Source organism: Mchenga conophoros, linkage group LG20, assembly GCF_057382185.1.
Source record: "Mchenga conophoros isolate Kocher_MC1m ecotype Shallow Benthic linkage group LG20, M_conophoros_male_GT1.1, whole genome shotgun sequence".
NCBI classification, from domain to species: domain Eukaryota; kingdom Metazoa; phylum Chordata; class Actinopteri; order Cichliformes; family Cichlidae; genus Mchenga; species Mchenga conophoros.
The window spans coordinates 21,980,664-21,995,070 of NC_140545.1; the positions used below are offsets into that span (position 1 = coordinate 21,980,664).

Consider the following 14,407-nt stretch of genomic DNA (forward strand, 5'->3'; position numbering starts at 1 on the left):
GGCCCATTATCTAAGAGGAAGGAATGTTGCTTTAATAGTGTGGTGGCTCCATCGCTAGGCCCCTTCTTTTCAGTTTGTATCCACCCAACGCTAGCTTGTTGCTTAACGTTCTCCCCAAAAGAGGGGGACCGACTCCCCTCTGATATGTATGACAGCAGCTCAGCACGGACCACGAGCCCTATTTTCACTGCCCTGGGGCACTAAGAGCAGACCATAAACCCTTGGCATGCTTTCCACTACTTCATCTCCATTGTTTCAGTCTCCCCACTACATGGTTCTCAGGTTTAAGAGGGTTTGCAGCGCTGTGGTGAAGAACTTGCGGCCTCCTTCAATCTTTTGTTTGAAGTTCATAGAAGTTGGCACTTTAGTTGGATTTGTTAAGTGTTATTTTTTTCTTCTTCTTTTTTTGGCTTAGTTTCTCATGTTGTGTTAAAACTCATATCCTGCTGTCAATAGTTTATGGTTATTTTCTTCATAGGCTGGTTTTATCTCAAAGGAGCTGCAGGCTCCTACAGAGTCCCTAGCTCCGTTGTGTAACATACAGTCCAGTAAAATTGTTTCTGGCAAGATAGAGATGTTTTAAAAAAATGGTACATAAGTCAAGTTTTGCAATTTATTAAAGAGCCAGTATGGGTTATAAGAGGGCAGCAGAAATAGCTTGTTCATTTGTAGCTCGCAAGATGTGGAGTTAACTGCACTGTCTAAGCCAGCAAGCCCCAGGCTTAGAAAATGATTTGAGTGCCAGTCAGTCTCTCCACACAGCTATCCATTTAGACTGACCTGTCCAGTGGAGTTTCTATCATCAGTAAATCCTTAGGTACCTTCACTACTCATTGTCCTGAACTGATGGTTTTCAGAAAGGTATCTTTTGGATGTGACCTGCACCTAAAGCTGTGTCCTGCAGGCACTGTGGCTGATCTCACATATTAAGCTGAAGTTCCTCTTATTGACAAACACACAAAACGAGTGAGACTTTATCCTGGAGGATCATGCGGTTTCTGTTCATTTACTTTAGTGTAAGAATACTGGCAATTAACCTCCTAAGACCTGAACTCTTCCATGGGATTCATTTTTAATTTCTCTTTGATATTTGGAACGATGGGACCTGATGAATGTAAAAACATTTTTTTTACTTTTTCTTTATCGGCTTCCTGGAATGAGTGATGAGATTAGGACTGGGATTAGAGCTGTAATGGTTCTATAAAACTGTGTTATAGTCAATATTTAGTATTTATTTATTTATTGTCATTGTCAGAGAACAATGAAATTGCATTTGGGGCTTCCGTACAACCCGTAAATAAAATAATGAAGAAAATAATAAATACCCCTTAAAACCCAAGTGTAAATATTTAACCCAGTGTGACTCCAGTGCAATAAGACAATCCTTAGCAACAACATGAGAACATGACAAGTAAACATGAGAACCTGACAAGTAAGTTCAGTGCTATTAAGAAGTTGGATATGGTTATTGTCCGTGAGAGGGGGGCAGAGAGTTCAGGAGCCTCACAGCCTGTGGATACAGGCTGTTGGCCAGTCTGGATGTTCTGGCCTGTACAGACCTGTACCTTCTCCCTGAGGGAAGCAGGTGGAAAAGGTGGCGCGCAGGGTGATGTTGGTCCCGCAGGATACTGTGCACCCGTCTCAGACAGCGAGTGGGGAAGATATTACTGATCTCTGGCAGACTTATTCCAATAATTCTGCCAGCTTCTTTCACCACCCGCTGGAGTGCTTGCTGATCGGCCTTGGTGCAGCTGGGGAACCACACTAGAAATCCATACGTCAGAACGCTGCTGATGGCACAGTTGTAGAAGTTCAACATCAGAGATCTGGGAATGTGTGCGCTCCGCAGTCTCCTCAGGTAGTAGAGGCGCTGTTGGGCTTTCCGTGCAACTGAGGTGATATGGTTGCCCCAGGACAGGTCCTCGGTCACAGTTACCCCCAATATATACTTTTTTTATGGCCATGGTTAGAGCCTTAATTTATATATATATTTATGTATTTTCTTAACTTTGATTGTAGCTCACTCATATGAATAAAATAAACCTCAGAAGTTTGATTGAATTCCAGTTAAACAATTTTTAAGCATGGCAGCTTTCACCAGACATGAACAACTGACTACTCCAGGTAGATTATAATACCATATATATCTTCTAAAGCTATATTTACAAATGTGCATTCAGTGATTGTTTTAGAGCTATCCCACCCCTGAATATGATCCGACATAATGCCATTATTATTATTATTATTATTATTATTATATTCTGCTAATCATAGATCAGAATAAGTTCACATGTTCAGAAAAAAAGGGGATGTCACAGGGGAAAAAAGGCTCTCTTTGTACACAAGCAACCTTGTGGCAACGGTGGCACGGTGGTTAGCACTGTTGCCGCACAGCAAGAAGGTCCTGAGTTCAATTCCACCATCAGGCCGGGGTCTTTCTGTGTGGAGTTTGCATGTTCTCCGTGTGTTTGCGTGGGTTCCCTCCTGGTACTCCGGCTTCCTCCCACCGTCCAAAGAAATGAATTAATAATTAGATGTTGGATATGCCTTCTTTTTATAGAGAGTATATTTCCTCTAAATCCCTCGCTATCCCTTCAACATCTGCTGTTGCTCCTAATGCGTTATTTCTAGTAATGAACTAAACCAGCGGTCCCCAACCCCCGGGCCTCGGACTGGTACCGGTCCGTGAGTCGTTTGGTACTGGGCCGCGAGAGTTGATGCTCAGGTGTGAAATGTATAGTTTTCAGGGTTTTTATCGGTTTTCAGCGTTATTTAGTTATCGTTTTTATCGTTTACTCGGTTTTCCTTGGTCTTTTCATGTGTGTTATGAATAAATTTTCTTTTTTTCGGTACCGGTACTAGTTTTATTTTGTTGTATTTATCCGCGACACCTTAAAGGCCGATCCATGAAAATATTGTCGGGCATAAACCGGTCCGTGGCGCAAAAAAGGTTGGGGACCGCTGAACTAAACGTTTGGTATTGAGGTCACAAATTGTTGTAATAGAAAAAACTAGGGTTATTTCATTTTCTTTAATTTCTGTGTTTTCTTTTCTTGCACAAAGGGAAGAAAATACCTATCCTGAAATATTTCCTTTTTGAAAATGCCTATCCTGTTTGAGCTTGGGTGAAAAACCATCACATCTTGAGTGTCTCCTGCTCTGTTCCAAGACTTTAGACTCTATTTCCTGTCCAGTTTTCTGCCTATAAAGTGTCCTGTGATAGTTTTTATTACTTTCTACATATAGAGTAATGTTTTATGGCTCAGCACATTGTGTTAGTGGATGATGGCATGTGTGTTTCTTTTTTTTTAAGTCGTATTATTTCTCTTCTTTGCTTTCCTGTCCAACTCCATATAAAAGCATGTTTTTCTTTCTGCTTCCCATCATTTAGTAATGATAAAAACTGGAGGCTTTTGGCAGCAAGTTAGAAGAAAGTGCACATGGTGGATGATAGGTGAGACTAGCCTGGAGAAAAGGGCCATTGTGTCAACACTTTGCCTTTTATTGGTCCTCAGAGAGTCGAAGGCCTAGGTTCTGGCCCCAACCTGACATGTTATTGATGGATGGGTCTGTAGCATTGGGGTAGAGGGGCTGCATAAAAATGAAGGGAGAGTGAAGTGAGGTTTGGGATTCATAATACAACCTTAGTAAATAATCTTTGGTCCATTTGGGAGTAGCTGGAAATTCAATCCTTTGTTAAGTTCAGAGCGGTATGTTTCTTGCTCTGGCCTCAGATAGACGCAGTCAAGAAAGGGGACCATTGAATTCCATATCCTACTTAAATATCCACATGACTCACGGGGAAATTTGCAGTGCTTTAAAGCAGCTGCTCTATTGATGCTCATTCATGTTCACTTCGCTCAGCCGTGCCCTTTTTCCTTTTGGCTCAGTGTTTGTTTAGCGCCGAGTCTTTGTGCTCCCGGGAAAGCTGTTGTTGCAGTTGGTGTCTAATAGTTCACCCTGTCTGCCAGAACATCAACAGCTCAGACAGGAAAGTCTGAGAGGATTGCATGACCTTGTGACACTTGTTGACAGACTTAAAGTGATGGACAGTATTTAACAAGGGGGTCAGAATTGTCTATCACATTCACGTTGTCAGCTCCTTGAGGCAAAGAGAGACTCGGAATGGATTCCTGACAACAGCCATGAGTGGAAATGTATAAAATAAGAGGGTACTTCTTTTTGGCAAAACATCTGGAAAACAAAAGGGCATAATCAGGGGAGGTTATTGTGGCAGACAAATGGGTAGTTAGGGACAGAATAATGTAAAAACTTGTTCTGTCAAACTGAGATTGCCTTCTCTTTATAACCCCTGAGGCAGGAACAAGGAGTTTACTATATGACAGCATATAGCTGGCAAGACTCTACATACACTCTACAAAACTGAGCCTCTACATTTCCAGTGTTCAGGAAGAGTGCACAAGGTTATATGTTCTTTACTAGCTGTTGACACTTACATGCACATATGCAAATGCATCAATATATAGCAAAAAGTTGGCTAATTAAAAAAGTTAGACCTCCAAACACCCTTCAGCGTGACAGCAGATTTAATGAGACATTAATGGAGATGTCTTTTGCTCACTGCCTCCCTGTACCCCAGGAAAGGAAAGGGAAAGGAAAGGATGGAGATCTGTTTGGTTTTTAATGAGCCTGAGAGCTGAGGTTTGTCACTGCATCTGTAGTGGAGGAAAGGTTTCACAACGAATAAGTCGAATATCAGTCGTATTCTGCAAAGATGTCAGCTTTATGCAGAGAGCACTGCACCATTTGTGTTATAATTTATGACACGAGGGATGGAAATGTATGCTGGGTGTCTGTTGTGCCCGTTCATCAACCATTTATACATCACACTGAAATGACGCATCATTGTGTGTCATGTTAAGTAAAGCTTTAAATGATGAAAGGCACTTTTTTCAGTGTCTTTTATTTTGTGTTGTATGTGGGGTTTTGTCGTGCTCTTACTGAAGTGCTTCAACCTTGATGACTCATGAAAATGTGCACTGACACCCCTCCTTTAGCGCAATCCCTTTTGATCTCAGTCTCAACAGGGAGAATTTAACCAAGAAGGGTTTTTCATTGTGTTCTTTTCTTTATGGGGGATTACCTCAATTAAAATTACAGGTCTACGGGATCAGCTCCTGCTGGGAGTTTTATCCTTTCTGCAGGCAGCCTCCTTTTTATAGCCTGCATGTTCCAACAAGGGCCTGAGTCTTTGTAAAGGGGTAACTGGGCATATCAGTAACCACCAGTAGGCACATGAGGCACTGAAGGGTAGAATGTGTGCAAGGCATCTGAGCAAGGCTTTTCCACCCCACTTATGTCTTCTGTGTTTTCTAATTAAAAGTCAAATTCTTAGTTTAGTCAGTGATCTCTGGCTTTAGAAAAATTGTCTGTTGGGCAGTTGCGATTAAAATTCTGTCTAAAACTTCCTTCGTAGTGCAACCAGATGGCACAAAAAACGAGGGACCCACCTGTATGGACAAGAATCATGGGTGTGCACACATCTGCAGGGAAACGCAGAAGGGTGGCATCTCCTGCGAGTGTCGACCGGGATTCCAGCTCACACGTAACATGAAGGACTGCAAGCGTAAGTCGTCTCAACCTGAAGCATTTTTAGTTACTCCCTCTATTAAAGACACACACACACACACACACACACACACACACACACACACACACACACACACACACACACACACACACACACAGGGAAACACGTCAGAAGGATGGTTTATAGGTTCCTCATGAAAAGGTGATTGGGTTGGAAACTAGCCGATTATGGATAATTGCACTCATTCCACAAATGCCTTCCATCACATTTGAAGTTGGCAACTGACATTTATGTTGCATTACCAAGCCGTGACTAATCTTCGGAATAGTCCTTGTAAAGAAAAACATGTTTATCAGATGAGTAGCAATCATTTACACAACCGGGGCAAGCATGTGGAGGTTACTCGAAGGGGACTGCTCTGACGGACAGTGCACACTTCCTGTTGCTGTGCAACCGAGATCATCCTGTCAGAGCTGGGGCCAGGGCTGATGGGGGATTTGTCTGTGTTTGGATAAGGATTGGAGAAGTGTTATTCTATAGTTTTTCTGTGACAGCCCAGGAAAAGGGCAAAAGGCGCAGGGATGGTAGGGTGCAGACAGGATGGCGGTAGAAGCCTAGGCTCGCTCGTGCTCTTTTTCACTCTGTCATCACAGGTGTGTTAAAAGTGCCAAACTTAACGCTCCCCTCGCCTGAACGCAGAAACTTCGACCGGAAATTTTACTTAGTACTTATGAAATGTCATTACGTGTATAGTGTTTTAATGACTTTAAAGCTTTTGCATATTTTGTAGAATGAATGAAAAGGATTAAAGCTCAGCTGCTTGCTCGTTGAGTGTTGGTGAGTTTAAAAACGTGACCTCTCCAACTCCAACCTTCAGTGTAGTCAGGAGGATAAAAAGATTAAGTGGGAGATATAAATTAATTAACCAAGAGGAGTTTATTTAATTAACATGGATTCAGAACCTGAGGTGGGGAATATGGAAATCCATACACGCTCTACCTAGTATTATGCTGCACAGATTTTGACCTTAATCTAAGTCCAGGTGTAAATAGCACTGAATAAACAAAGACGATGCTGTTGGATGTCTAGAGGTTGCATTAGTTTTCAGAGCTCTTATTGCGCTGTTAGCGTCTTATTGTACAATTTCTGAGGTTAAACGATAATCATGGTAGCTCCAAGCGCCATTCTTGCCTCTGTAATCATTTCAGTTTTCAGCTCACCTCGAGAAACTCCATCGGAAACATTACTCTGTGCACATTTTAAAGAGGGCTAAACTGAGCCTGCAGTGTTTACGTCACAGAGCATATGGCCCAGAGAAAGAGTGTGTGTTAGATTGTCCCATCTAAATGTGCATATTTTGTTTTCGTGTCATGCCATCTCTCCCCCTCTGTTTCCTCTCTCCTCTCCACACTGACTTTCAAATGAATAACTTAGACTGTGCGTAATCCTCAAAGTACCATTTGTGTTAACTACGTGTCCTTTCCCAGTGACGTGCAACTACGGTAATGGGGGTTGCCAGCACATCTGTGAGGAGACTGACCAGGGCCCCAAGTGTTCTTGCCACATGAAGTTTGTCCTGCACAGCGATGGAAAGACTTGTGTAGGTGAGTCATCTCACCCCAATGCAGCTACCAAGGGGAAGAAATAATAGTTTTTGAATGAGAAAATGTGAAATTACAAATGATTAGCTTGGCACCCAATTTCCCACAGCAAATTTAATTAACGTTTGAAATGAGTTTTATGTGATAAAATGCAAGTTGAGAAACAGGCCTCGTTAAAATAACTGTATCCCTGAGCCTTTCTCTTGATCTGTGACATGCAAGGACAAAAGGCTACCACCCACTGTGCTTTTCCCTCTCCTACTGCTGCTCCAGTAACCTCTCAGCCCCTGCATCTGCCTTGGCTTCTCCTCTTCCTTTTTACTGGACACTGTGCCTTTTCCTCTGTTTTTCTCAGCCATGTCAGACACACACCTTCTATTAGCCCTTGGGTCATTTCCTCCACTGCTTCCCATTGGGGATTAACTCAAACGCCTGACCTAACCTTCCACTGGCATTTATCAGTGTTTGCCTCAGTTGACTTATGTTGAGTAAAAATCATTCAGCTACTCAGGCATATTGAGCTGTTGTGAAGGGCAGTTTTAAATCAGATGGGAGCTGTGAGTTGCAGAAGAGTCGAAGCGCAGGTCTATGTAAACATGTATCTAGCCTAGCCATGCAGAAATGCACAGATTTTTCATCAGCAACCATGGAACATTAAAAACTTGTTCAGGTGTAAATCTGAGACTGACTGCTGCTGCAGAGAGACCTTTTATTTTATCCACCTATTTAACCAGAGTGTCATTAATAGTTTCTGTTTACACTACAAACCCATTTAGGACAAATTTTTGTAATTGGAGCCTAAGTAATTTGGATGAGGCGTATTCCTATGAAGAAAAGCATGTTTAGGTTCGCCTGCAGAGCAGACTGGTGAGGCGATTGCTCGGTTTCGGTGGCTGCTAAGTCTGAGAGCCTGGTTTGGGTAGTGGCTGATCATTTCAGTGTTTCTGGATCTCCTTTAATACCGCAGCCCTGATGAGAGCCAGACCTGTGTCAAGGTCTGGTCAGCCAACCTGTCATTATTGCTGTACTGTCCTAGGCCAAGAGGATGCCACAAAGTCGTCCGCAACAAAATTATACGTCTTTACCAGTCTTATTCAAGGCAGAAAGAAATTTACATTTGGTTTGCCAGATTAGGAAGCAGTCAGCCAGTTAAAATCTCTGATTTCCCCCCACAGACTCTAGAGTTACAGTGGTGGAGAGAGGGCACAGGGGCGCTTCTTTTGACAAACTCCATAATAGAGAATAAAACCTCAATAAAACAAACACTCTGCATCGTGAACCACAGGCGAGAGAGTGATTGACAAGAAGGTTGGAAGCTATTCAATGAGGCACTGCTGCTATGCACTATAAGTAACTCTGTGGGGGTTTCTAAGACAATGAAAGATTCATAAATAAATTGAATAATACAATAACTTTATCCCTCCAGTGAAAACAAAACGCAATAAATACAGCTCTGCTTTTAAACAGAATTTTCAAAAAAAAATTTTTTTCAGTGTATAAAAGCAAAAAATCTGCCTTTGAGCCAGTGGATCAATTTAAATTCTAAATTAATATTACAATATTGTATTGTTTTTAACATCATTGTTCTTAAAGTCAGAAAAAAGGGCGCACTGGGTTTATTGTGTTTTTCCATGTCTGCATGACATGCAGCGATAATACCCTTTCAGCCAACGCATTCAGCAATAGTAAATGATTTATAGACAGTAGAGGGTATCCATAGAAACAGCACAACGTGAAAATACACGCCTGTTTAGCCTCACTATTGATTGATTTAGTCTCCTCATACTTCATCCAAAAGCAACAGCAAAGTAAATTATTGCAAAGCAGCTTTTGCCTTGTCAGTGGCTTTGTTGTTAGGCAGGTGGGCTCTTTCAGTATGCTTTACCTTCACTCTTTAGTCTATTTTCCCGGGTGTTTCATACGAGTTCTGCACATTTTCATTCATTTTTGTGATGAATCTCCCTCCCTGTGCTTAGTGATGCATTTTGTAATAATGCACCATATGCCTTTCTATTTGGAAGTGTTTGTTCTTTATCCCTCTGTTCTCACCTCTGATGATGCTCTAGCTGAAAATGTTTGTATCAGGAAGGCTGACGGGTGGCACACATCCCCTCTCACTCACACATACACTAACACACGCTCCTTAAAGTCAGATTTTTCACAACAGTTCTAGAAAACCCGTTTTCTTCACGGTCTTTGTATCAAGTGAAGTCCAGGTATCGGAAAGGAGCGGCCATCATGTGGAAGCATTCATGATGTTAGCACAGCAAATCATAAACATCCACAAATCGCAGTCAGATGCAGACATTCTCAGGAGTTCAATCATCTGAAGAGTTGTCCACACTACGTAAGACACACACACGCACACAAAGAGAGTTGAGAGATGCATTTTATAATACAAAGTGAAAGCTATACAAACAACCACACAAACATACAGTACATATCCTGCATGCATGCATCACATGCATGTAAACACATGCAGTATTCAGGCACATGCCCATAACATAAACACATTGCTCTCATTTCGGGTGGTCTGCGGTGTATTCAGACGTGTCTCGCTGTGCCCTGTCCTCTGTGCGCTGAGAATTACTGTTTCTGGATGCTGCATGTTGGGATTGGGACACATTGGTGGAACCATGGCTCTAGGTGTGAAGTCTGCATGCTTTACAGTGTTACAGTTTGACTTGTGCATCTAACATCTACTTCTTCATCTGGCACCTTAAAAGGGCTGTGGACTCTAGAGTGACCAATTCAGAGAATACCTGCTTTAATTACAGGGGTGTGCGTGAGTGATTTAAAATAATTCATGCAGGGATAAGAGTCAAAAATCTTCCTGCAATTTTAGTCTCAGACAGCCATTTTCTATTCGGCAATGTGCACCCAGTCCTCCACCCTAGCTATATCATGGGTGAGTGTGCATGGACTGCATACTAAAATGTGTGCCTGTAGTTGAGTGTGAAGTTGAAGCTAAATATACACTCAGACGACTGTAGAAATGGCATTCGCTGAGCAAGTTTTGCTGGAGCAGTTTGTTGAAGTAAAAGCCAGTCAATTAAAAGTCATAATTTGACATAAATTACAGAGGAGATGAAAACAAAAGGACAGTAATGCTTTCTGAAATTATTTTTATTGGCACCACATAAATTAAATGGCTAGGCCACTGACAGTGTTTAGAGACTTGACTTAACAGCCTAACAACATTAATTCTGAAATGATCTGACCATAAAAGACCCTATAAAGTGCAGAAATGAATCTGGCTGTCCCTGACTTTCAGCTTGCGGCACTAACCACCACTCGCTGTCTGTCTGTCAAGGCTCACAGTGCTCATACTAACTAGCAAAAGCCTCATCTCACACACAAACGATCCTGCTGCCTTTTCTTTGCGCTATGTGGAATATGTATTTGCATGAGTGCATGTTGCAAGGTAACACTTTTGCCTTGAAATGTCACCCTTTAATTTAGAGCAAGAACTTTCATTATCAGTTTGTTGAAAGGATTTGGAAATGATTAATCTGTTTGTTCATTTGTTACCAGCGAGCGCCTGTTTTCTTTTGCAACAGCATAATGTCATTCTCTAATGTCATTATCACCTTCCAGCATAAATGAACATTAATGATTTGTTTAATGCAAGAGAGGCAGTCCCTTATCATCCATGCAATCCACCTTATTCCCTACTCCATGATGCTTTTCATTAATTCTCGTTATTCATTTCACTGAACTGGTTTCTGTATGAGTTGGTGAGTGTTCTGAAGCCTTCTGGAAATATATAACGTGTGAGCACAACCTGTCACTCGGTAAATGGGATAATGTGAACATACCTCAGCCTCCTACTACCCAGCGATAGTTGGATGACCTGAAAAAGTGGCCTTGTAGCATTTTTCTGACATGCTGCGGAGATCAGAAACAAGTTGTGCCGTTTGTGGCTGTGCCAACTATCAGGCTAAGCTCAATGTGTGCTGAGGCAACAGTGTGTCAAACCTGAAAAATGAAAAGCATTTATTCAGTAACGGTTTTCATGACCTACGTTTAAAAAAAATAAAAATAAAAAATAAAAAAAATAAAAAAATAAATACCAAAATATCCAGCTCTCAGTTGACTTTTCCACTGTGTCTGCTTTCAAATACACAAGATTGTGTTCCATGCCATTAATAAAATATGCCCATCTTTATCAAGGTAAAAACAATCCCCTCCATTAACTGTGCAGCAGGAGAATGGTGGTAAAGGCCATGTCTTCAGGGTGTTCCCCTCCCCCATCCCTCTGTAAAAGAAGAAATAAAGAAAGAAACAAACACATTTCCCATTAAAGGTGTTAGGCTGTCTTCACACAGTATTTATTTTCCAGTAAGAATGGATTGGGAAACAGAGTTACCATGATGCTGGGAATAAGGTGCAGAGCATCAAATTAGTTCTCATTTTGCATAGCCAGCTCACTGCTGCTGGCAACTCGTCAGATAATGATGATTTTTCAGGACCCATTTTGGTCACATTTTAAAGGGCATAAATTGAAGCCAGTGACAAAGTGCCATAAGTCTACTGTTTCTAATCACCAGCAGGGGGCGACTCATTTGATTGCAGAAATGTCCAAATAAATAAACATCATCCTTGTCAAAATTCATTTATGACCTGAGTAGAGTTTTTCCTGATGAGTTTATGGTGATGGAGACTGAAATGCCCAAGCGGAGTCTTCCAAAGCAGAACGGATACTTCAGTCTGGATACATCCATCATTTATGTACAGTCTATGGGCCATTTTGTTTTTTTTAAATAAATTTGTTATAATTTGATTTGATTTATTTTCCCCCTGTAGCTTCTTGGCAATGATAGGGCAATAAACTTGGCTTATGGGTTAGGGTTAACTAACCAAGGTTAGGAAAAGATGATGGTTGGTGATTAAAGGTTAAAATACAGTGTTTTGCAAAATTGCCAAAAGTTCAAAGGCAAACTTTTCCTGTCTGCAAAAAGCATCTCTGCTTCTTGGTTACATCAGTTTTTCATTCTGCGACAGTAACAATGCCAACAGAGCACATTTGCCTACAGTTTAATGGCGTCTACTTCAGACCAGTTTCAGACAAGACAGTGTTTTTGTCTGGCCACTCATCAGATTTTGCAATTATAGTCATAAAATATATATTTTTTTGTGTGACTGAGAGACACAACAGACTAGGTACTGTTCCGTGATCAGTCATGCTTGCAGTTTTTCCACAACATTTGTGATGTCATTAGGGAGCAGGGCATATGCTTGCTATTTTGGGGGAAGGAATGTAAAAAAATAAAAAGTGACGTTAATGACACTGGCTTGTCTATGGTGTTACACCATTTGGCAGTTCCACTTTGCTACACCACCAACCTAATTCCTCTTTTGCTTCATTATATTTAGTTTTTCAATGACTGGTGTAGATTTGTGCTCATATTACAGAAATAACTCAACAGTCATAGAGATTTAAGACACATTTTTCAGGATAAAATGATCTTCTGTACAGTTTGGGCCATAATACAGTTGATACGATGTAGCCTAAACCAGACATAAGAAGGTGAGGAACCTATCGAAATCTTTCAGATTACCCTCTGTATTAAAAAATGACAGAATGACACTCGGTGCATTAAAATGTGACATTAATGGGTCTTAACAAAGTGTCAGTATGTGACGAGTCAGGAGTGAGAACTGCTTGGTGTAAGACACAAATCCTTTGTGGTTTAAATGTACATAGAACTAAAGTGGTGTTTTAACTGTGTGTGTGTGTGCATGCGTGTGTGTACGTGCATGCAGGGGAGAGGAGTGTCCAGTCCCAGGCAGCCCCACAGCTGTTCCCTAATGGTAAATATGTGCTCCTCTGACTCCTCTCTCTCTGGGGGTATGTAGGTGTGGTGAATAGTGGAGGCTAACCTAGAAGACACTGATCAGGCCCTTCCCCTTACCACATCGTCCCTTTGACCCTTGACCTAATCACCTTCCTCTCCTTTCTGTGAATGCCCTCTCAATAACACCCACTGCCTGTGTCAAACCACTCCTTTTCAAAACACAGCTGCAAACAGGGAGCCACTGACCAGCAGTACGAGCAAGATACAAAATTATAGAGATACAGAAAGGTGGTTAATATTTGCCACCTTCCAGTATTGTAGCTTTTGCTCTGCTATATTTATCTGATGCTTCCAACAACTGATATGCTTATAAATTATGAGGCGCTACAATCGGGAAATTTCCCCTCGGTAATTCTCAAATGGTTTCATTAAGAAGTTAATAACCGGCAGATTTTCTATTTCCTTTTTATGCCAAAATGAAAACCCATATAATGCTGCTTTTGGGTGAAGCAAAACATTCTCCATGAAGCAGCATTCTCGATGAAATGTTAACCATCTAATTATATCTAACCTAATTATATAGTATATGATGATGATAAATCACACATGGGGACAATTTTTTTCCATATAATCAGTAACTTAAAGTCTAGAGTACAGAGTTTGGGGAATTCTAACAAGCCTGAAAGGCAATATTTGGTATGATCACATTTATTCTCTGAAGCAAGCCATCTTTAATTTCTTTAAGTAGTCTTTAAGGATAATTTTCCAGGCTTCGTTAAAGATGTTCAAAGCGTTTCTATGGATGTTGGCTGCCTTTTGCTCAGTTTTCTGTGAAGATGATCCCATAATGTTGAGGTCCGGCCTCTAGAGAGGCCAATCCATAACTGATTGTATTCACCTGTGGGTTCCCCCCCCCCCTCTCCCAGTATGCTTTTACTGCACTGGCAGTGTGTTTGGGATCAATGACAGGCTGAAAAATTAAGACAGATGACAATGTTGCAAGGTAACACAGCTGCAACCACCCTGTTTTAAAGATGGCTGCAACGCGCTGTTGTATCTCTTTCTGGGGGGGTGGCAAAAATACTATTTGTGTACCTAATTGGACATACAGTCAGCCTTTCTCCCTTTTTGCCTTCCTTATGAATGGCTTCTTGACAGTTAGCCTTCCACTGAAACCATTTTTGATGAGGCGTCAGTGAACAGTAGAAGGATCAGCTGAAGTGCCAACTGCATCTTGGGTATAGGTGTTTGATAATCCCCCCGTTGGTGCAAAAATACTATTTTACACCTGTCAAACTAAGTTATCTGTGGCATTTAAAAAAAAAAATAGCAAATTGTATGTTTTTGTGACAGGCTGCTAGGAATAATAAGCAATAGCAGCCTAATAATAAATGAAAATACAATGTAAAATTGTGTCTTCGCTAATTTTTCTGTGATGTGTAGACACAACACTGGTT

General features: G+C 41.2%; 1 protein-coding gene across 2 annotated transcripts in view; it reads left to right on the forward strand.

Annotated features, from left to right (window-relative positions):
• scube3 (signal peptide, CUB domain, EGF-like 3) overlaps positions 1 to 14,407 on the forward strand; it is a 76,756-nt gene that overhangs the window by 38,307 nt on the left and 24,042 nt on the right. The window contains exons 5-7 of one of the 2 annotated variants that reach the window (XM_085258533.1): positions 5,438 to 5,587; positions 7,039 to 7,155; positions 12,919 to 12,966. In XM_085258533.1, the coding sequence (XP_085114659.1) occupies positions 5,438 to 5,587; positions 7,039 to 7,155; positions 12,919 to 12,966 (315 nt within the window). The remainder of the gene's footprint in view (positions 1 to 5,437; positions 5,588 to 7,038; positions 7,156 to 12,918; positions 12,967 to 14,407) is intronic. The other variant, XM_085258535.1, reaches the window with a different exon arrangement.